At 33.0% G+C, this 25044-nt stretch overlaps 2 protein-coding genes across 2 annotated transcripts; both read left to right on the top strand.

Moving 5' to 3' along the window:
* Positions 1–3299: 3299 nt before the first annotated feature.
* TOP6B (topoisomerase 6 subunit B) lies at positions 3300–8102 on the top strand. The gene is made up of 19 exons (XM_079080128.1): positions 3300–3542; positions 3623–3675; positions 3969–4066; positions 4175–4280; positions 4760–4897; positions 5026–5077; positions 5223–5287; positions 5412–5518; positions 5643–5745; positions 5845–5930; positions 6041–6237; positions 6336–6451; positions 6604–6689; positions 6777–6849; positions 6944–7035; positions 7119–7257; positions 7340–7434; positions 7521–7707; positions 7803–8102. Exons 1-19 carry the CDS (start codon positions 3446–3448, stop codon positions 7947–7949), a joined length of 2037 nt encoding a protein of 678 aa, XP_078936254.1. The 5' UTR covers positions 3300–3445; the 3' UTR covers positions 7950–8102.
* Positions 8103–14050: 5948 nt separating this feature from the next.
* Positions 14051–16697, top strand: LOC145160792 (FT-interacting protein 3-like). Its single transcript, XM_079080124.1, has one exon. The coding sequence runs from the start codon at positions 14259–14261 to the stop codon at positions 16563–16565; it is 2307 nt and encodes a 768-aa protein (XP_078936250.1). The 5' UTR covers positions 14051–14258; the 3' UTR covers positions 16566–16697.
* The last annotated feature ends 8347 nt before the right edge of the window (positions 16698–25044 follow it).

Below are 25044 nucleotides of genomic sequence, written 5' to 3'. Positions count from 1 at the left end.
AACATCAGAAAAATGCTTGACTAACTCCGCATATTGCTCACTGGTGAGACCAGGTATAGGACTAGATTCGATGTTGACATGGGCCTCCTTTGGCCGAGTTATGGTCTCCGTGCTCCCACTACCTCCATCCTTCTTTCACTTCCCCAACCACCACTCCGGATAACCAATGCGCTTGAAGCAACCATCATATATGTGGCCAGGTTTATTGCAATGGGTACAATACTCCACTTCCTCTCCATTCAATCTTTTACCATCTTTGCATTGGGTTTTCTGTACATCTTTGTGAGGATTACGATTTTAAGAATACGCTTGAAAAGCAACAGTCTCCATGTTCGGTCTCTTTGTGGTAGAGATAGTTCGTTGATGTTCGTCCTCAGCAACAAGGTGATATGCACTTCCAATGCTAGGAGTTGGTTTCATTGCTAGTATTTAGGTTATGATGGCTCCAAACTTGTCATCTAATCCCATTAGGAGTTCATATAAATGTTCATTCTCCTTTGCTTCCATCATTCTTTTTCTTGCTTCGTATGTACAACTACTACAGGTGCATATCGGTGTTGGCGAGACAGATTTAATCTCATCCCACAACTATCATAATTTCGTATAATAAGCAAACACAAAAGCTTTGTCTTGTCGAGTTAACGTGAGGGTCTCCTTAAGTTCATAGGCATGCATATCACTTTCCTTTCCAAAACGTTTTTATAGGTCTTCCCATATTTGTTTGGTTGTGTTAGCATACTTAACATTGTTCCTTATCTCTTTCTCTATAGCAATGCTACCCTTTAACCAAGGCATCACATCTTCGCTTTAGCATCATATTTTGTGGGCCTTCATTGGGCATCGATATGGTTCCATCTACAAAGTCAATCTTGTTCTTGGTAAATAGAAAAATTTTCATTTCTTGGAGCCAATCAGAATAATTGTTGTCATTCAACAAGTCGTTTACATGCATCTATTTTGGATAGTTAGATGCATGTATGTAGTATACTGAGTTGGTTTCAACAAAAGTCATATTGGGGTCGTCTTTGTTGGATGAGGATTCTTCTGTGCGTTTCGTCATGGCAGGTTAGAGGTGGCGGCATAGAATCGTGAACCGATCTGATACCATTATGGAATTTAGGTTTCTGATTATTCATCCGAAAAACCCAAGAGGAATAAATAGAGAACGTACAAAGAAAAGATAATGAAATCACCACAAAATAAGGAAAAGATAAGAGCTAAAAGAGACTAAGATAACAACTTTAGAAAATAGAAAAATAACGAGATTTCCAATAGCTTCAAATCTTTCAAAATAATGTAATCGACATAGAAAAGATAGTTTTAATGACCTATTAAGCAGGAAAAAAAACTTTAGTGACCGATCTAAAACAAACCCAAACTTGGTGTATTGCAAAATAAGAGTTTGGGTAGCGACCAATACGGACAAACCCTAAACATAATTATGCTACTGTAACGGTGTATTCTTTTTCCAATTGAGGGCCAAATTCGAACCTTCAGTCCATACCTGAGTAGACTAGTAACTACTAACTAGTTCTTAGCTCGGTTTTTGTTCACCTTTAGGGGTTGTTTGATAGTTGCTAACTGGGTTAGATCTGACTGGATTAGAAGCTGACTGGGTTAGAAATTCTGACTGAGTTAACTTCTGATTGAAACTTACTGTTTGATTTTGCTTCTGACTGACAATCCAAAATGACTATATTACCCTCAAACAATATTTTCTTTACAATAATTCCTTTATGATTTACCATTTTATATTATGACATATTTTTATAATAAGCAAAACATTGTCATATATAAGTCCTAATTTGATTAGAATACACCAAGATAAAACAAATACATTCATAAGAGCAAACACCTTCCAAGTTCTATGAATCAAAATTAAAACTGAATGCAATCTCATAACAAACAAAAAATTAAATTACACAATTGAGTTCTTGCATCTTCACGTTTAACTTGACAAATTATAGATATAGTTTTACCAATTACATATTGTATAGTTCTATCCTTATAGCAAGATCAAGCACTATTATCAAAATCACGAGAAGCTCTAGCATACAAACATCAAACTGTTGTAGATGCTGCATCTTTCAAATCATTTGGATTCATGTGAAGATCCTTCAAATTGGTTGTAGGAGCTCCCATGGAAGAAGAATTTTTGTCCCTCTAGAAACTGAGAAACACAAATACCATTTAGAGCAACAAATTCCTTGCACAATAACAACAAATAATCATGAGCATAACAACAAAATAATGAACAAGAAAATCACGTAGAGCAAGATCAATGCAAGAAAATTACATCAACTACTACTCCTAGAGCATCAAGATGTTCATTAGAACTAACAATAATATATTGTCTGATAGGATCATAATCAATTTCTCCACATTACTAGTTGGACCCCCTCAAATCCAACTCATAAGAAATCAATGATCTTTGTTCTTGTTGTTGATTCAACATTGGAACATTAATTAATAAGCAACCAATAGTAAAAAATCAAAAGCATAATTGAAATATTAAGCTACTTGAAGCAGGAAAACGATCCAGAACACTAAAAAAAACCCACGAGCTCTGGACCTCGAAAAAGCTTGTTGTTGGGACTCAATCTAGAAAGCAGGAGGTGTTTCGCAGTCCACATCCTTGCATAACTCTTTCTTGATGTTCTTTGAAATCGAAATTAGGTAACATAAGGAAAATCAAATTCGAAATCAGGTGCAAGATAAACAAAAATCGAAATCAGAACATATCAACAACAAAGAAAATTGAAATCAGGTGCATAATGAACAAAAAATTGAAATCAGAGCACATCAACAACAAAAATTAGAGCACATCAACAACAAGATAATCAGAACACACAACAACAACAATTTCACCTGTTGAAATCGATTTTGATTTTGTGAAATTGATCCAATCGATAACCAACATCTTGTTGTTCAAAAAAAGAACTCACCTGAGCAAGACGACGACGCGGAGGAGGAATCTGATGGCATCAGCGGAACAGCGAATGGAGAGCCTGAACGATGGTGGCCGGTCTCGTTTCAACGGTCGTTTTATGAAGAAGGGTAATAAAGGGCGACATTGTCTTAAGAAGAAGACGGTGATGAGTAAGAAGTTGGCTTGCGATGTCGATCAAGCGCCAAAGGGCAAAAAGGGTAGATGATGAAGATGACCCAGTCATGCGCTTTTTTTCCTTGGACCGAGTCGGAGGATTTAGGAGAGTTTTGGACCGAGTCATAGGTTATATAGATGGCATCAAACACACACACTCAGACCGGACCAGCAAAAACTTCTAACCGGACCTGGTCAGAAGGCAATCAAACAGCCTTAGCCGTGCGGGTGCGTAACACTGTCACAGCCTTATTAACTCGCGAGCGAAATGTTTCCAGTACAGACGAAAACACTTCCCGCCTCTAGAAACCCCTAATTTTGACTGATCAGAGAATTTCTCCGATGGACTCCGGAGAGAGCAGTGATGAAAGTCCGGTAGTAGCTAAGAAAGGCAAATCGAAAACTCCTCGGAAACCTAAAGCTAGTGTTCTTAAACAGAGTTAGTATCTCCCTCGTTCAAATTTCAATAACACGAGATCTCGTTGATTGTAGTTTAATTTCTACTTTTGGTTCTTTCAGAATCTCCTGCCGAGTTCTTTGCGGAGAATAAGAACATTGCTGGGTTTGACAACGTGAGTTCTATTCGTAACTCTGTATATGTTTATTTTTGTCATGAGTTCATTTGGTATGAAAAATTTACGACATTCTATGAATTATACGATTTTATGCTCAAATGGAGTTGCCATGAGTTTCTATTGGCTGAAAATATGGAAATTATAAAACATCAAACGCAATTACATTACTTTTGCAGTTGGCCTAGGGTTGTTATGTATGACTTTGTTGATACGGGGGAATATGTTGACAAACGTGTTTTTTTTGTGTTCTATTTCGTATGAAAATTAAAATCTGTTTGAATGAATATCAGCCTGGGAAATCCCTTTACACTACAGTGAGAGAACTTGTTGAAAATGCACTTGATTCTGCAGAGTCCATTGCAGAGCTTCCATTAGTTGAAGTAACAATGTAAGTGACCATGTCTGTAAATATAGTAGTATTACGTATCTTGTTTCATGCTCTTAACTCATAACCATGTACTGTAGTTCTATTTATCATATTGTTTTGGTATCACAGTGAGGAGATTAACAGAAGCAAATTCAATTCCATGATTGGTCTTATTGATCGGGAGCGAATTGATGAGGCACTATATGGTGATTTTGAGACAGTCAAGGCTCGTGAGGTTTGTACTCTCTTTGTGTAAGTTTTCAACAGTTAATTGGTTGATGAGTTGATGCATATATATAGAGGGAGAGTTACATTTTTAAGCCACTATATGGATCCAAGAGGTCATTCAAACTTTTATTTCCATTAGTTTTAGTGGTGGTTTTATTTGACTCGTCTTTGTCTTAAAAACTGGAGTGTAAATGATGAGACCATTTCATGAGGGCAAACCTCAAACATAAGAAAGAAATAGATAATCCTAAACTTCTTCCTTTCATGACTGCTTAAAGCATACACATAAATAGTAATTACTATCATATTAAATTGAAAGTTATATAATTAGTTCATGAGAATCATATACACATTAGTGAATAATCTTGAAGAACTCAAATTCATAAGGTTTTTACAGTTGGAAGTTGTTGTCTGTCTCAACCTACTTTCTATTTAAATTTTTACTCATGTTCTTCCTCCTTCCCTTGCTTCTTGTTCTACTATCAGAAACGGCTTGCCAAAGAAGCTCGTTTCCAAGAAATTCAGGCCAAAAATTCAGCCCTTGGGAAGAAAGTTAAAGAACCAACTGCTGCAAAGGGCATGAAGGGTCGAGGTGAGGCCTCATTTTACAGGGTGACTTGTAAGGTGTGAACATATTTCCATTTCAAACCTTGTATTATTGTCTTTACTCATATTTGTAGTAATTTCATCTTTCATCCATACAGTATTTGCTTGGTTCAGACTGACAACCTACATTATGATTTTTTATGTAGGATAATGGAAGAGGAATGCCTCATGATGATATCCCAAATATGTTTGGACGAGGTTTATTTATCTAATCTCCTACTGATTGATATATTGAATATATTTAATAGTTAAGATATGTTTCCCAACATTGCATGCTGAGATTTCTGTCTGTGAATTCTTTACCATTGTCATGTTACTTTTCTAATATAAAAACATCATGCAGTTTTATCTGGGACAAAGTATGGGCTGAAGCAAACACGTGGAAAATTCGGACTTGGTGCAAAAATGGTATGTTAAAATCTTTATTTGTTTTTTTTTTTTCAGGGTATTTCAACTTCATCCTTTCCCTTCTTCTTCTGGTGATAATATGAATATATGTCATGGATGTTAAATCTATATTTGTTTCTTGCAGGCATTAATTTGGTCAAAGATGAGTACAGGACTACCTATAGAGATATCCTCATCAATGAAGAATCAAAATTACACTACATTCTGCAGGCTGGATATAGACATTCATAGGTATTATTATTCTTGCGTAGGGTGCACTACTGTTCATAAAAGGACACATAATAACTTTATTACATGTGTAACTCTTTGTTGGTGCCCTAATGTTTTGGATCTATTATTCTTCCTCCATGATCAGAAACATTCCCCATATCCATTTACACGAGAAGAGAGATGACAAAGAGCAATGGCATGGAGCTGAGATCCAAGTTGTAATCGAGGGAAACTGGACAACATATCGTGTATGTATTATCAATTATGTATCACTTTGTGATTCTATCCAAGTTTTAGCATATGTAGTAATTATCTCTTAATCCAACACTTTCTTTAAATACTTGTAGTCCAAGATATTGCATTATATGCGTCAAATGGCTGTTATTACTCCGTATGCCCAATTCATGTTTCGATTTGTCGCAGACACACCAGAGTATATATGAAAACACAATTTGACATTCTTATAATCTTAAAATTGTTATATGGGTGTCATGTTGTTTACGATGCTAATTAATGTTGTTTTTCTTTTTTCAACTTTTAAAGTAAAAACATGAGCATAAGGTTTGCAAGAAGGACAGATGTAATGCCTGCAGTTCCTCTTGAAACAAAGTACCACCCATCAGCTGTGGATTTGCTTCTGATCAAACGCCTGATTGGTGAAACTTCAAAGCAGAATCTTTTGCAATTTCTTCAGCATGAATTTGTTAACATTGGGAAGGCACATGCTGAACGATTAATCGGTATAAAAAATCTTTATCTCACTAAACAAACACTTCCACTTTGGTTGCTGCTTGTTAATATGTTTGTGAAAGTAGTTCTATGATGTTATGTTACACAGGGGAAATGGGTCCGGATTTCAGCTCCAAAACACAAGTCAACTCATTGACTTCACAACAGATTGTCCGCATGCATCAGTTGTTTCGACAAGCCAAGTTTGATGATCCTAGTGGTGATGTAAGAAGCCCTTTATCTATTAATTAAAGCCCCTTCCTTTAACAATCAAGTTAATCAACATCTTGATAGAACTGTATTGTTTTATTTATTTTTTTATGTTCTGAGTAAATTTGATATTGAATTTGTTGAAAAATAACAATGCTTCTTTATAGTGTCTTAGTCCTGCAGGAGAGTACAACCTTCGCCTGGGTATAATAAAGGAACTGCAGCCAGAAATGGTTGCAACATATACTGCAAGGTTATATTCATTCATATGTATTAAAATGTTTAAATTAGTAGTATGAGATTGAACACGTTTGTAACTAGTGTTTTCAAATTATTGCAGTGCTCAAGTATTTGAAGGACACCCGTTCATTGTAGAAGCTGGAGTTAGTCTGGGAGGAAAAGATGTCAAGCAAGTAAGTTTATGTAATAAGTGGTCATATTTAACACATTAATTAATTACAAAATTTAAAAAGTAAAAGATTTTGACAAAGATGTTCAAAATTTTAGGGTTTAAACATCTTCCGGTTTGCAAATCGTATTCCACTGCTGTTTGAGCAAGGTGCTGATGTTGTCACCAGAACTGCCATGAAGAGAATCAAGTAAGACGTTGTATATATTTTTTTAATGTTTCTGCTTCACTTTAATTTGGAGCAGTTTTCTTATATTTGTTATTGTTGTTCAGTTGGAATAGTTACAAAATTAATCAGACACAGGATAAGATCGGGGTTTTTGTTAGCATTGTGAGCACAAAAATTCCATTCAAAGGGACTGGAAAGGAATATATTGGAGATGACATAAGCGAGATTGCTAATGCTGTCAAGGTAGGTTTAGAGTTTATCACCTCAATTCTCAATATATTCTATTTTTTTAGGCTAACAATGTCTTAACTCTTATGCTTTTCAGACTTCTCTTAAACAATGCTGTGTCCAGCTAAAGTCAAAAATAGTGAAGAAAATTCAGGCTCGTGAGCAGCAAGAGAGAAAAAGAAATTTAAGCAGGTAATCTTTTATGCCTGAAAATTACTTTTTGTTTTTTGTAATTATTAAAATTATTGAGCTGGTTTTTAATTATATATTGGTTGTAGGTACATTAATGATGCTACGGGTGCTATATATGGAATACTGAAGGAGGCATCACAGTTGCATGGAAATGCAAATAAGAAGAAACGCACAGAGTTAAAGGATGAAGATGCTCAACTTCTTCAGAAGGTCTCAGATCGTGTGATAACAAAAGAGATCCTAAGTGAAAAGCTTGCTCAGCATGTTGAACAGGTATAACATACGTTTTATTAAAGTTTTGGTTAAATATTTATTTATAAAGATATTGATTTTTGTTGATAACATAAGATGTACTACTACTGTTGTAGGTGGATTATGAGATGGCAATGGAGTATGCGACACAAAGTGGAGTGAGGGAAGAACCGAGAGAAAATATATTCTTACAAGCACTGGAGCCTCAAAACAACTTCATAGACTTCCAGACACCTGTCTTTGTCTTCAGGCTCTTTCACTAGGTATTCAATCAAATCCATATAAATTAATTTGGAGTATTCTTATTTTCTTCACATTGTTGTATTGTATTAAATAAGAAACTAACAAAGCTTGAATATAGATTATTTGATGGGATTTATCATTTATATATCCATCCGGCTTATTGTTATTTCAAATTTGATTTTTTTTTTCTTTTCTCGGAGGGCTTTCAGTAGACCAAAAGTTAAGATAGTGTTTTTCTAGATTATTGGTCTATAATAGATTGTGTTTTTTATACAATTGCCCATTTGCTTATGTCTGTATAATGCGATACTTCAAACCATTTACACAATGCTGGTGAGTGCTGAGTGCTAATGCCCAATATGGTGATCTTATTGCACCGAAGTGAGCGAGGCCTCAATTTGAACCAAAGACCTAGCTAGCGGCAATATAAAATACGAGCCCTATAATCTCCTACAAAAGAACTATGCACATCGTTTCCAACATTGACCAACATTATTTAATCCAAAAAATACAAGTGTTATGGTCATAATTCATAACTAATCACTTCTAAAAGTGAAAAAAAAACAGTTGCTTTTCTTCTACCATTTCTACCAACTCAATTTTGTGCAACTATATTATTTATCAAATTAACTGAATTAGCACAAATTAACACTCGGTTTAAGTGAAGTAATAAAAAAAAAACATATTCACGGAAACAATGGCAACTAGGTCTGGCAATCGTGTTCGGGTTGGCGGGGTCGCGGGTCAAAATATACCAACCCAAACACGACCCATATATTTATATAGGTCATGGGTTGGCGGGTTTGGAATATAAACCTATATATGACCCGTCAACCCACTTATTATTACGAGTTCACAGGTTGACAGTTTCGTAGGTCAGATTTGGGTTTGTGTGTCGTGGGTCAGATTCCATAGATAAAATGATAATTAAACATGAATAAATTCTTGATGCAAACATATCCGAATTTTAGAAACTTAAGTCTTAAACATCCAAATGAAAATTAAAAACATTCATGGAAACATGTTCAAACTAAAACATTTATGCAAATATGGATAAACAGGCGTCGACGTCGTTCAATGATGATTCAATCATTCATGCCTTCGTTCTTGTGAGATACTAAGATTATTTATGGCAAATGTCAAACGTGTTGCAATGCAAATTAGCAGATGGTTACCCACGGGTCAAATTGTAAATGGTATTGGGTACCCTATCCTAGTATAAAGTATAAATTGTATAGTGTATAATAGTTAATACATTAAAAATATATATATATATATATATATATATATATATATATATATATATATATACTTTTTTTTATTAAAATTCTAAACGGGTTGGCGGGTCAACACGTATATTTTTTGAGAAACCCATATATGACCTGTTTAATAAACAGGTTGACGGGTTGAAAAACTCAACCCAAACCCGTTTATTTTGTGTCGTGTTGCGGGTCATGTCGTGTGTCGTATCGAGAATTGCCAGGGCTAATGGCAACAGCTATTATTTGTATTATAGATATAAATAATATAATACAACTGATAAATTTTTTATCAAGTAAAAGTAACATAAAAGTCTGAGTTTGGGTTAGGCCCAGTTTAGTTGATATTGGACCGCCAAACCAATTGTACCTGATCTTGAAAATTGAATTTGAATGCACGGTAAAGGCCCACACTTAACTACCCAATATCCAAAGATAGTATTATGGCTAAACATTCACTGCAAATCGCCAATTATTCACCAATTATTCACTGGATCAAGATGAATCTCAAAATCAAAAGAGAAAACTAACCGAAAGAATAAGTAGATTCAACATATCATTATTTTATATGAATATGAGGATAGACATGAACAAATGATAGAAGGATATCTGATTTCTCATCAGCCGAACTTTTAATTAGAGACCAACTAGACCTCGTTGTGCTTAAGGTAGGTTGTACCTTGACCTTGTATGAGTTTTAGTTATTGGAAATGATTACCCTACGTTTCTAAAGATATAACACCCATATTACCTTAAGGACTATGTTTAATTAATTAAATTAACTACAACCAACCCAAATCAGCTTAATATATATTTGGATTCTGGTATTATAAAGTTGTAATGAACTAATTCTGATTTATGTAAGCAATATGTGTTGCAGATGTTGAATCCTTCAAATGGAATTTGGCCATTCACAGTAACAACTATTCTCATGTCACTCATTTTGAAGGGTACATTGGATTTGATCTCCATATCTTCTGTTGTTGCTGCACAACCATCATGACCTGGTCAATGTCAGCAAGTCAAGCAGTAAAGCAGCTCATTTTTGGGCAAAATACAAGAAATGTAAATAAGGAAATATTGGACAAATAAAAGAAAATCATCAGTAGATGCTAGATATAATAATTTTCTTGATTAATATATGCTAAAATTAGGCACACTTTAATCAAGGAACAATTCACAATAAATAATGTGTGATTATGTGTGAGGGTGAGAGAGAAGATAAACAACAATCAAAATGCAAATAGAGAAGGTACGTAATTATAGGTAGCTCCCTTAAACTAACTACACCTAACTTGAAACAAACATAATCTAATTTTATAACTCTTTTACTGTATAAGGTTGCAAGTCATTATAATATTTTAATTTAGAAAAAAAAAACAAATCTTTTGTTTATTGTCTGAATTTATTTATTCATGTTATTGAAGCTTATTTAAGATAAGCAACATATTTTAAGTTTAATATGTCCAATCAGAATCCAATATAAAGGTTTATATTTTTCTCAACAAGTTAAATGGATTGAAACATTCAAAAGAAAGAAAAAGAAGGTAGATCGAGTCTAGCAGTTGGTTTTTGGACCCATGCATGAAAGCTTCCCAAACTGAGTCGACGACTATCATAACTTGGTAGAGGTGGGAGTGAGTGTGTGTTTATATTTTAGAAAAATTTTGGAATTAGAAAAATGTGGAAAACAATAATTATTGGTTTTTCAAAAATTCCCAACTTCTTTGTTATTTTAGAAAACGGAAAATTTTCATTTTCCGTGAAAAATTTAGAAAAATAGACGAACTAAACGCGTTTTCAAAATTCTCATTTTTCTATTTTTCCGCAACTAAACGCACCCTAAGGTTGCGTTTAGTTACGGAAAAAACAATTTTCATTTTCCGTTTTTCGTTTTACCTTTTCAGTTTTCGTTTTTTGTTTTCAGTTTTCATTGGAAAATTTAGAAAATGCGGTTAGTTAAAACTTATTCATTTTTCATTTTCAGTTTTAGAAAATTAGAAAACGCGTTTAGATGTGTATATTTCTATCGGTTTTCACTTTTAGAAAACGGTAGCATTGGTAGAATGGGGATGGGGGCAACGGCGAGGGGCAGTGGTGGTGTCGATGATGGCGGCGGTGGTGGTGGTTGTGGGGCGGTGGTAATGACAGGTAGTGGTGGTGGTGATTGCGGCGGCGGTGGTGATGCTGGTGATGGGGTAGTGGTGGTGGTGATGGTGATGGTAGGTCGGTGATTGTGGTAATGGTTTTGTGTGTGTGTGTGTTTATAGGGGTGGGTGTGGGTGTGTGTTTGTGTGGGGGGGGGGGGGGGGTGGGTGGGTGGGTGTAGGTGTGAGTGGGGGTTGGGGTGGGTGTGTATTTGTATGTGTGTGTGTGTGTTTGTGGGGGTGTGGGTGAGTGTTGGGGTGGGTGTCTGTTTATGTATGTGTGTGCGTGTATGTTTGTGGGGTGTGTGTGTGTGGGGGGGGGGTATGGGGGGGGGGGGTGGTGTGGGTGTGTGTTTGTGTGTGTGTGTGTGTGGGTAGGAGGTATAGAGGTGGGGGTAGGTAGAGGTGGGAGTGAGTGTGTGTTTATATTTTAGAAAAATTTTGGAATTAGAAAAATGTGGAAAACAATAATTATTGGTTTCCAAAAATTTCCAACTTCTTTGTAATTTTAGAAAACGGAAAACGTGAAAAATTTAGAAAAATAGACGAACTAAACGCGTTTTCAAAATTCTCATTTTTCTTGTAAAATTTTTCCGGAAAACGGATCATTTTTTCGCAACTAAACGCACCCTAAGTTTTTGTGTTTTTTTCTAGAATCCGTTCAATTTGGAAGGAAAATTTGGAATGAAAATATGACTCTAAAATTCATTCATTCCCCTCACTTTTCTTCCATTAATTACACTCGAAAACACAATTTTCCTTCTATATGTTTCACTTTACCTCCATATCCCTTCTTAAATAGGAACAAGACGTTAAGAAAATCGCATGTATAGATGAAACTTGAAAATTTATTTATTTATTAAATTGTGCTCTTTTTTACTATTAGTTAAATTGTTTAACAAACACCAAATTGTGCAACTTTTTTATATAACCAATTTGATAAACAGAATCATAGAAATCGTCCAATGTCGCAGCAATTTATAGTCATCAATTTACTTCGTCTAACCGTATACTGTTTTATACCCTTATTTACAAAAATACTCAACTTTTATTCTTTGGAAAGGCATTTAAGATCATTGAACAAAGTTAATCCTAATAACTCATAAAATTAAGATCATTGCCTAATATTTTTTCTTTTTATTTTCTGTGTATTCTTACCCTTTTCTTGACATATAGGGAGTCACCTAATCAACCAACCAATCATTTTTGAAGGTAAAAAAGGAGGCAAGATTTTATGATTGGTCCATCATATCTTATTAAGTAAATGATAATGTGAAAATGACTTATGATAGGAATTTTGGGCAACTGAAATATGATTTTGTTCAATTATTATATATTCAGAGACCCATTCCACAAATGAAAACGATCATAACCTCGTTTTCTCACTAACTTCATTTATTTCTCTGTTTATACAACATGTTTAAACAAAAATATGTTAAAAAATGAATTATTACTGCGAATGAATATTTTAAGAATAGTAGCTAGTTATATACATTTAGCTTTAAATTAATTGAACAAACTCGAAATGAAAATATCTACATATATATTCTCCCCGATCATCAATTACCTTGAAATTACACGTGCATATCCTAAAATTCTATTAAATTCTAAATACATATATATCAATAGTGATCATAATATAATATTCTATATAATAAACGTAAGTTTTGGTAGAATTTATTTGTTCCAAAATTATAGAGTTGTTAAGAGTTGGTGGGTGGTTACAACTTACAACCTCAACAATTTTTATACATAATGTTATATATACCAATTTACGTAAGTTACCAATCTTTATCTTTAGTGTATGTATTATTTCATAGTATATTGGTATTTTAACGATTATAGTTAAATAATTGTTTGATGAAATGCAAAGACCTACGAAATCACTAACTATGTCATTGGTTTAAAAGTATACGTTTCACATACTTCAGATTTTTATCTATGTATTTTAGAAGCTAGAATTTAATTTATTTAGAAGATACTACTCTAGAAAACTCTTTCACTTTATTTTTAACAAATGTTACGAGAGGCTTACAGAATCTAGAAGGTGAGGAAATGCTATTTTAACCTAGCTAATCAAATGTTATAAACGATTAATAGGCCCACCTAATTTTCTAATTTAGAACTATTTTGATTCATGTACGTTATTGGCGCATAATGGAAGTAAGTAAACACTAAACAATGTTTAAGAGTCACAATTATTTATTTATTTATTTATTCAAGAAGCTCTTAAGGTTATAAATTAAACGTATTTTAAAGATATAAATTTGAGAGTTATTGTCAGATTCAAACATTTGAATTTGAATATAATTGAAATTAAATGGCTAATCAACCACATTAATTCGAATATGCGTCAAAACTCATTATACCTTTTTTTTTTTCTTTTTGACAAAAACCTCCGGTTTATCAAATGATTATGATAGCATATAATAAAACACACTTTTTCCTAAAACCATTTCAATTTTAGGAAAAAAAAAATACAACACAAAAATACCAAAGAAACGATATTTGGACTATAAAGGGTAAGTATTGTATTATTAAAAAGAAAAATATATAGTTTAGTTTTAAAACTTAAATATTTAAGAAATTGACTATTTCAATGATAAAAACAGGAGTCATTGCCCGTACCTAATCTTACCTTCATATTCTTACAACAATCATCAATCAATCATTCATTTTATTCATAATTTCATATTATATATATACATATCACTGTGTGTAGTTTGAAGTTGGCTAGCACCCAGCTTGAATCTTACATTATCATAATTTTCTCCCTTTTACGTGCATTCATTTGTGTTCTTTTCGCCAACTATCCGGCAAAAATTCACAAAAAAACAAATCGAATTTGCTTCAAGTTTCTTAAAAGGAACTAATCCTTTTCATCTCTCCTGAAATTTTCCACCTTCGGGTATCAAAATTCAACATGCAGCGTCCACCGTCGGAAGAATTTTCCCTCAAGGAAACCTCGCCGAAAATCGCTGGATCAGGCAACTACTCGGTCGGCGACAAGCTCACCTGCACCTATGACCTCGTTGAACAAATGCAGTATCTTTACGTCCGAGTCGTCAAAGCCAAAGAATTGCCACATAAAGATGTCACCGGAAGTTGCGACCCTTACGTCGAAGTCAAGCTCGGAAACTACAAAGGGATCACCAGACACTTCGAAAAGAAATCAAACCCAGAATGGGACCACGTGTTCGCCTTCTCTCAGGATCGAATTCAGTCATCGTTTGTCGAAATCATTGTCAAAGACAAAGATGTAGTCTTGGACGACTTCATCGGAAGAATCTTGTTTGAACTTCACGATGTCCCAAGAAGAGTCCCGCCGGACAGCCCACTGGCACCGCAGTGGTACAAACTGGAGGATAAAAGAGGGGAGAAGCTTAAACATGGCGAAATCATGCTCGCCGTCTGGAAAGGAACTCAGGCCGACGAGTGCTTCCCGGAGGCATGGCACTCCGACGCTGCCACGGTGGGCAGAGAAGGTATATCCAAGATCCGAGGGAAAGTTTACTTGTCTCCAAAGCTTTGGTACGTGCGAGTTAACGTAATTGAGTGTCAAGATCTGGTTCCAAGTGACCGGAATAAGCCACTGGAGGCCTGTGTGAAGGTAGCACTGGGTGGTCAGTCTACCAGAACTCGAATTTCTCTGGTGAAGACTGCAAACCCAACTTGGAACGAAGACATAGTTTTCGTAGCAGCAGAGCCATTTGAAGAGGGTTTAATGTTAACAGTCGAAGATCGAGGTAACAAAGATGAGGTACTGGGGAAATGCTTGTTACCCTTACACTCCGTGAATAGAAGGTGGGACAACAAAACCGTCCAGTCACGGTGGCACAACCTCGAGAAACACCCCATGTACGACGGCGAGAAGAAAGAGGTAAAGTTCGCCAGTAGAATTCATCTACGTGTGTGTTTAGATGGAGGGTATCACGTTTTGGACGAATCAACAAATTATAGTAGTGATCTAAGGCCCACTGCCAAACAAATATGGAAGTCGAGCATTGGTGTTTTGGAGTTAGGGATTATAAGCGCAAAAGGGTTGTCTCCAATGAAAACAAGAGAAGGTCGGGCCACAACCGATGCTTTTTGTGTTGCAAAATACGGGAATAAATGGGTCAGAACAAGAACAATTATCGACAACTTTTCACCAAATTGGAACGAGCAATACACATGGGAGGTTTACGATCCGTGTACCGTGATAACAATTGGGGCATTCGATAATGGGCACTTACATGGGTCGAATAAAGACTTGCGGATCGGAAAGGTTAGGATCCGGTTATCAACACTCGAGACAGAACGAGTGTATACGCACTCGTACCCTCTCATCGCTTTACACCCTTCAGGTGTAAAGAAAATGGGCGAGGTACAATTGGCTGTGAGGTTTTCGTGCACATCATATATTAACATGCTGCACAAATATTCACAACCAATTTTACCTAAAATGCATTACGTCCATCCGTTATCCATGAGTCAAACCGATACGCTAAGACACAACGCAACTCAAATAGTCTCGACCCGGTTGGCCCGGGCCGAGCCGCCATTGAAGAAAGAAGTGGTTGAGTACATGCTAGATGTTGGTCAACACATATGGAGTGTTAGAAGGAGCAAAGCGAATTTTTTTCGGATAGTAAACGTGGCTAGCAATTTAGTAGGGTTGGTAAAATGGTTCGACTCAATATGCCATTGGAAAAATCCGCTCACGACCCTTTTAATTCACGTACTTTTCGTGATGCTGATACTCTCTCCCGAGTTAATCTTGCCTACGTTTTTTCTGTACCTCTTTGTCCTAGGGATTTGGAGGTACAGATGGAAACCAAGGCATCCTCCTCATATGGATATCAGGTTATCACACGCGGATGCGGTAACCTACGATGAGTTAGATGAAGAGTTTGATACATTTCCTACTGGTAAAGGGTCTGATGTGGTGCGAATGCGATATGATCGATTAAGAAGTATTGGAGGTAGGATTCAGACCGTTGCTGGTGACTTGGCAACTCAAGGCGAGAGGTTTCATTCTTTGCTGAGTTGGCGGGACCCTAGAGCATCAGCGTTGTTTGTGACGTTTTGTTTGATGGCGGCGATTGTGTTGTACGTGACACCATTTCAAGTGGTAGCGCTTCTTGGTGTGTTTTATGTTTTGAGACATCCGAGGTTTCGAACTAAACTACCTTCAATGCCGGCAAATTTCTTCCGGAGGTTGCCTTCTGGTGCAGATCGAATGTTGTGATGTACCGGTATTATTTATATTTCTTGAATTGTCGGTTGTAGTTGATAGTTTAGGTAACTAGATTGGAAAGAAAAACTTTATTTGTCTTCTCAAATTTGTAATATTTTTCTCTAATTTAAATTGTTGTAACTATTATTCGGGGGCAAAAGTAGGTGGTGCCAATAGTTCAATTAAGGTTTGAGCCTTGGCTAACAGAAGATTGGAGCTCAAATATCTCAAAATTTTCCTAGACCTATGTTTAGTAGATCGACCAAACTCAACTCGGAAGCTTGAAGAGCTCAAAATATATATTAAAAAAAAAAGTTAGGTTAAATAAAGCAAGAATGATTCGAATTTGACCCAAATATATCAACATATACAGTAGACTAAAAAACTTGATAAAAAATCGAGTATAGTCCTTATACGTTCAAATTCAACTTGTTACATGTTCGTGTCTGCTTTTCATACTTGAAGTCGATAACGTTTGACCTTAACGGAGCTCAACTCAAGTTCAAGCTCGAATAACTCGATGAAGTTTGATTTGATTGCAGCCTTAGTAGACAGATACTTTCAATTGGTCGAAGTTTTTCATAATAAGCATGAACTGGTGATCTCACATAGAATTTCCATATCCAATTAAATGACACACGTTTTATCCCAAAAATAATGCAATACTCCTTTGTCTGTCGGATTGATTAAAATACATAGACCAATTAATTAACAAACATGTTACACGAGTTTGGCATTTAATCGGTGACAAAAGTTTTAACGGACTTGCCTTAAGCCCATTGGGCTGTTTCTGGTTTTGGTCCGATTATCTCATTGTAAAATTATAACTGTTAATTTAATTAAGATTTTAAAGCGTATTTTGCTCTGGAAATAAATTTCATAGAAAATTTGGATTTAAAGAAAGAGGGTGTAAATTAAAACTGAAAAACCGACAGAAAAACGTAACAAGTTAAATAATTAGTAATTACATATTACATATATTCAATGTTTTAAAAACCGGTTTGAACCGGCCGGTCGAACCGGTTGGACCGGGAACCGAGAGAATGAGCGGTTCAACCATCACCGGTGTTACATTGATTTCTGAACCGGATTGAACCGGCCGGTTTTTAGAAAAACCCGGTTGAACCGGTGAAAATAAACCGGTTAAACCGAATAAAAACACATGAAAAAGAATCATTTACATAATAAACTTTGGTGATTTTTTTCAAATCTATTTAGTTTTATCTAAATAAAAACATATGGTAAATGTGATAAAGTTTTTTTGATGTGTTTGTATTCATCTAAAACTATATTTCGTTTCGGTATTATACTTTATTTTCTTTTTGACGTATATGGATTGATGTAAAACACTAAAACTTATAGTTATGTGTTATTTTAATGTATTTTGATTCATCTACAACGTATTTTTATGTGTATGTCTAATGTTTGAACTTGTAAATATCAAATTCATACTTTATATATGTATGTATGTGTAGGAAAATAGAAAAAAACATGAAAACTATAGAAACTAGTTCACCCGGCGGTCGAACCGGTTAAACCGGTTGAACCGTGAACCGGTCACCATACCGGTTCAACTAAAAAACCGGTTTTTAAAACATTGCATATATTTATAACATTATAGAAGTTAAAAAGTGTAGATGAGCTATGCAGGTGTGTGTGTGTATGGGACGGTTTGATTCGATTATTGGTCAACCGAACCATAACCATTACAATTGGTTAATGCATTTCGATAACCATTGGGTAGCGGTTAATATTGGTTTTGGTTAATGGTTTTAGTCGGTTAATAGTTATGGTTAATGGTTAATATCAGTTAACCATAATAGTCCAAGATAATATAAGAATAAAATATTTTTCTATAAAAATTGAATAATATAAAGTCCAGTGTAATAAAAAGTGAATTGTTGTATATAACTATATATATAATTGTATTGATAGAATATTGCATATCCTATCTAATTCTGATGAATTCCTTTTAAATTTTCAATTCTTAATATAATTACATACCATACATTCAATATTATATTATACTAATATTATTGGTTCGCTTTGGTTTATGGTGGTTCGGTTTTAGATGAAAACCATAACCGAACCATATGTATTCGGTTAATCAAAATTAGAAACCGCACCATATTTTTTAGTAATAACTAGGTGTAAGACCCATGTATTACATGAGTTCATTTTAAAGAAAAAAAATATATGAAATTTTAAACATTTGAGAAGTTTGAATTTATAAGAAAAAATAGAAAAATATTGAATTATTAAAATTAAATTGTTTGTTTTTCTTTTAAATTAAACAAATAATTTAGATAAATAAACAAAAGAAACTAATAAACTTTAATTTATAAATTTTGAAATTAGAAAGAAGTCAATTAATGAAATTGATATACATTTATTATTACATTTATTGCAGTTATTACATTTAAATATTATGTGGAAATTAATAAAATGAAATAAACCATAAAATATCATGTGGAAAAAAATTAATTGAAAATAACTACAAAATGACATGTGACCAAATCAATGAGAGTGTGACATGTGGCAAAAAAGTTTTTTATTTATTATGGAGGATTCAGTTATATCGGTTAATTTGATTATGGTTCGATTTTTCGGTTAATATGTTCATCCTACTTATATGACCAATTAATGTCATTCCATGTGCCCAAAATTTTATTCAATAATATATCTTTCGGACTAATAAATAAAATATTTCTTAATGATATTTAAATACGAAATTAATTTAACCCATTAATAATGGTTGCAACATACTACATGCATATTTGAGATACAAGAGCTTTTCGATTCTATTTACTATTAAAATTAATTTAAATAATGGATTGATGATAAACGTTTTGATTCAGTTCTTAAATAATATTTTTGATATGAATAATAATCTGTATATAAATTGGATTTAAAGAAGAAAATAAGAATTAAAAGAAAATCAAATTGGGAAAAAAACATTTAAATAATTGCAATAAATAACCAATGTGACTACGAGGCTCTGTGTATTTTTAAGAAAATCATTTTTGGGTGTGTCGTGCAGAACATGAGCAACACTTGATCTTTCGTATCTATTTGTTTCTTAAAAAACTTATAACTTAAAAACTATTGCGCGTATTTTGTGTGCCTTAACACCGGACCCTCCTCTTCAAACCATTTTTCATCTTACTTTAAGTTATGTTATTCAACATAGATTTGTTTTATTTTTTTCAACATTTTATTATTTTAATAATATTATGAAGGATATCATAAATAATTCAAGTATATTTTATTGTTACATTGTTCATAACCAGATATTTATAAATTATAAAGTTAATCACTAAAATTGTCAAATCTATTTAAGTTAACTAAAGAAATAACCATCGTCTTCGAAATTTTAACAAAATGACTATGTTGTTCGTTAAATTAACAAATTTATTTGTTGTTATTTTGCAATTGTTATTTTTAATTATTTTATATAAACGTCTTTAAAAATCATATCATCACAATAATCTTTATATTCGATTTGCATATGATTAAAACTAAATAATTTTTTGATATAAAATTATTTTTAGTTATTGTATGGTTAATTTCAATTTATTTCAGCAACATGCAGATATTAAAAAACAAACTTCTTATTACAACCTATGAAGCTACAACCCATGTATCATCTATACCTTCCTCTTCAACAAAATCTAAAACCGAATCAAAATAATAAAAAATAATAAAAAAATAAACAATGTCACGATTAAAAGATACAAAAATTAAAAAAAAAAATCATTTTCGCGTAAGAAATCAACAATAGGTTTTGCTTGTTCGTGTACTTGACCAACGACCTTCTCTAGTACATCCATTTCACGGGCAATCTTGTAAATTCTTCTTTTAAATAGTCTAAAACAGAAGAATGAAAGTTAAAAACTTGTACACCAAAAGGGTAATATGGTAATTTTATGTTAAGAAATTAACAATTTAGCATACCAGATGAAGTCACGTTCTCTATTTCTCTTTTGTTGTGGAGAAATTTCCCGACGGCGTGAAACAAGGAGAGAGTTTCATCTCTACCCAATGAATAGTACAACCACCCAAAAAAAGAAAAATTCTTCTAATTTTTTTCAGAATATTAATAACACACACAATAACTTTTAATAATTGGAGATAGCATGAGGGGAGGCTTCCAAGTACATATTTAATAAGGTTTAGCTGTCTGTCAAAGGATAACGTTTTGCTTTACAAATCAAGAGTTTAGATTGTAAGTTATCAACAACGGGCTTCCAATGTTTTTTTCAACGCAATGTTAGCACCAATCGGAACTCCCACGTACTTGACTGGTAGAGAGCTTGAAATACAATCAAATATTCGGGTCCATATATTAATCTCACTATCAAAACTATAATGCCAAAACACACGAGACTTATAAAAGTTAAATCTCAGTCCAGAAGATATTTTGAATCAAATACATCAGCTATACGTAAAAAAAAAAAGCGGTCTCAGATCGAGATCGAACTGGTGTAAAACAAGACCGGACCAAAAATGACCGGTCTGAAACAAGATTGTCCTGGACCAGTCTGAAAAAATTACTGACATTTCCTAAACCGGTACCAAAAAAGATTGAACCTTTCGAAGACTAGTGCGAGACCGGTCTAATACCGACCCGAGATCAGTTGCAAAAAAGACCAAAAATGAAAGTTTACATACATATTTTTTCTGTGTTAATTACATATTTTTTTAATCATACATTACTCAATGTCTTCCCTTATTTTTTTTAATTAAAATTTAATGTATCATTTTTATTAATTCTTAATGTATCATTGTAATACTAATCACAAATTTGTTAACGGAAGAACTCGAAATCGAAATCGAAACCAAAAACCCAAAAAATACCAAAACTGAACCGAAACCCCCCTAAAAAACTCACTTTTTTCATTTTATTTATATTTTTAGGCATTTTTTATTATTGAAAATTACTAAACAATCTAAAATTCATAAATTTGTTGACCTCTATCAATAGACATCCATATCAAATATTCAATATATAAAACTTTTAGTTCGTTTTACCTATATAATTCATTTTGTACTTTTTAAAATGGTAATATGACTTTGTACTTTAATACTTTGATCATTCACAAATTAATTTAATAAGATTTCGTAAGTGAATTTACTTACATTCATACGTGAATTCAAATAAATATTCATATTCACATATGAGTCGAAATAAATTCATTTGCGACTTATACCATTTCAACATTTTGATTATTCATGAATGAGTTTTGTAAGATTCACAAATGAATTTATCTCAAGTTCACATTCAAATTTACTTAGATCCATACATATCAATATCATATAACCAAATTTACATTGTAAATGTCAACAGTTAATTATATACAATTCAAATTCACATTGTAAATCTGAACGAGCTGTAAAGTTAATTTTTTTTAATTAATTTATTTTTTTGTATATCAATATGGATGTGTATTCATAGATGACAAAAAATTATAAGTTTCATGTATTCGTTTTTTTTCGATACAAAATAAACCATAAAAAATTTAAAAACAAAAAGAAGTAATTTTTTTAATTATAATCTGGTGTAAAACTTAAAAATTAACAACTTTATATATAGCAGACAATACTTGATTCCATTACTTATTGAACTTTTATCCTGTATATTATAATCAACTCATCTTTAAACTTTCAACCTTATATGTCAACGTTTATATACATTCTCTTATTATATTTATTATATAAATAATAGAATAAAACCATCCTACAAAGAATCATCTAATAGTTAGAAGGTAAGGGTTATTCGTTTATTCCCCTTGTGATCCTCATTGTATCGTTGTAGGCTCCTAGGAAACAAAATGAAATATTGTTAACGTTTTCTAAGATAGATTCAACAGGTGCCACTACATTACTTCATTATATCGTAAATCACGATTATGGTTTTTTTTTATAAGGAACGCTATCGAATACATAAATTGTGTTACTATATGTTTCTTAGTTAAAAATACGAAGGTAAGGCAGAACATAATACAAGATAAAAAGTTTAACTATTTATCAATTATCTAAGGGGTATGTAGACTAAAGTCCTAATATTTTCAACGATTTGACAAGAAAGTCTCAAACTTTATTTTTTTGACAGTAAAGTCCTAATTACTAGCTAACCGGTAAAAAATGATAAGCGTGTCAAAAACTGCCAGTAGTTATGACTTTACTGTCAAAAAAATAAAGTTTATGACTTTCTTGTCAAATCGTTGAAAATATTGGGACTTTAGTGTATATATCTCAATATCTACAATGATTTTTCTTTGAAGGGAAAATGACTTAATAGCAAGGTTCTAAAAAGTTCGACATAGTTTCAAGGCTTGTACTTGACGCCAACCTTTAACAAAATGTCGCTTCAACTCATATATGTATATAAAAACGAATACTAGTAGAAAATATATATATAGAATTATTAATTATATACAAAATTACCATTCTAAGTCACGCCTTACAAATAACATGGTTCACCATAACTCGTAAAAGCTTGAGGCTTGACATTGTCATCAAGTCGCGTCTAACGTTATTTAGAACCAATGCTTAATAGGGTAACATAGTTTTCTTATGTACACATTTAGTCCTTATTGACCGACTATTCCAGGTTATGACCGACAACTTCAGGTTAAGTTCTCAGTTTTTATACATTTAGTCCTTAAGTTCCAGGTTATGACCGGTTTTCTTTAGGTTTTGCTCAAATTGCATATTACGTGTGACAATCATTAATACGATGTTCTCATACGTGACTTGTCCCTCATTTATAATAGTAATCTAATTCATGTATCACTCAAATAATATCAGTGCCCTAGTTTCTCCAAGAATAAGATGTCTTCTGTTTCAGTTTCATAACGAATCATTCATGATTGGCCAAATCATTGATACAAATAATATCCAAATACCAAATCCGCCTTCTAGATAACCTTCGCGAAATGGAAGAAACCCTTGGAAAGGTCAGGGAAAAAACTTGTTCTTCTCCCGTAAAGAATTCTTCTAATAATTCTGAGCCGAATCTCTATCTCCATAGCAGAAAATGAGATTCATTATGATTGTTTTCTCCCAACTCGAATTTGCACTCCCAAGACAAAATAACATCATGAAAAAAAGTTTAGTGTCTCCCTAATTCCTTGGTATGTCGATTTTGACCATTTTTCAACAAATAGATTTTTTGTTTATTTCAAATTAACCCTGAATTTTGAAGAAAAGCTTGCATCTGTTACAGAGGAGGTTTCCTGTCTCAGCCACCTTGAATCGCAAAATACTTAAACCCTAGAACGTTTAGGGTCATGTTGCAAGGATTAAGGAGACACGTCATAAACTTCTATTAATTTGTTAATCACTAATAAATTAACAAATTGGATCCCCGATAAACTCTCATATCAATAATTACTTAAAGTTTATCATTGCATGTAATCCAAAAGATCTCTAATATTAATAGTAATATTACCAACTATTATGAGCGTGGACATTATTTCCAACAACTGAAATCATTATGGATTATGTATTTTCTTCACCTGATGTAATGTAGTTGGTATTGATATTGAATGAAGTTTGCATTAGCATTAAATATAGTTGGTATTGTACTATAATAGTTACTAATATCAAACGTATAATGCTATTATTAAAACAAAGACAGAAAACACATGATTCCATTTCCCATACGAGCCACATATGAGAATACTTTATTAATGATTGTCCCATATAGGATGTCATGTAAGCAAAACCTTGAGAAACTTATCATAATGACTAAATGTATAAAAAACAATAAGGATTAAATGTAAAAAAACCATTAATAACTAAATTTGTACAAACTGAAAACTTAACATGGAGTAGTCGGTCATAAGGACTGAATGTGTACAAAAACAATAAGTTCAAGGCTTATTTTACAAAATAAATAAATAAATAAATAAATAAATAATAAAAAGAACTAACATGTACATAGCGAAAACTATGTTTCCCTGTTATGTAACTTTAAAAATATATTGAAACAACAATAATAATATAGTTTAATCAAACAACTACATCAATGTATACTTCGTTACTTTTTTAAGATTTTCATTATTTATTGTTTTAATCTGGTTATACACGACATAAATTAAAAAACTCAATTTTTTTACTTATTACGTGTTATATTAGTTTCCAAATCGATTATTAACAGGTAAATTAAATTTGTTTTATAAAGACTTTACATTGTGTATTTTTTTTTTCCACTTTCGACATTTTTTTTTTCTAAAATAAGGTTAAATTTAATATATTTTTGTTATTTCATTAATAGTGGTGGTTACCAATAGATAACTGTATATCCTCTAACTCATTTGTGTCCTATATGGATATAGACTAAATAAATAATGCTAAAATGAAAGTATGTTATTGCAAGCAAGAAACTCTTCTATTACATCCTGTTCCAAGATTGTTTTTCACAAAGATTAAGTATGTCTTTTGATGTTGTTCAAGGCTATTTTGGTATGCTCTAATAGTATGTTTA

This window comes from Lactuca virosa, chromosome 2, assembly GCF_052849685.1.
Source record: "Lactuca virosa cultivar CGN04683 chromosome 2, Lactuca_virosa_CGN04683_v6, whole genome shotgun sequence".
In the NCBI taxonomy this organism is placed as follows: Eukaryota; Viridiplantae; Streptophyta; class Magnoliopsida; order Asterales; family Asteraceae; genus Lactuca; species Lactuca virosa.
Note: the sequence above shows the minus strand (reverse complement) of the source record. Positions and strands in the feature narration are given on the sequence as shown.

What these genes read in the sequence shown, in the direction of transcription:
- TOP6B (XM_079080128.1), top strand. Translation starts at nt 3,446, where the DNA reads ATGGACTCCGGAGAGAGCAGTGATGAAAGTCCGGTAGTAGCTAAGAAA. An exon ending in TCGGACTTGGTGCAAAAATG is followed by an intron (nt 5,288 to 5,411) that starts GTATGTTAAAAT and finishes TGTTTCTTGCAG; the next exon opens with GCATTAATTTGGTCAAAGAT. An exon ending in TTTGTCGCAGACACACCAGA is followed by an intron (nt 5,931 to 6,040) that starts GTATATATGAAA and finishes CAACTTTTAAAG; the next exon opens with TAAAAACATGAGCATAAGGT.
- LOC145160792 (XM_079080124.1), top strand. Translation starts at nt 14,259, where the DNA reads ATGCAGCGTCCACCGTCGGAAGAATTTTCCCTCAAGGAAACCTCGCCG.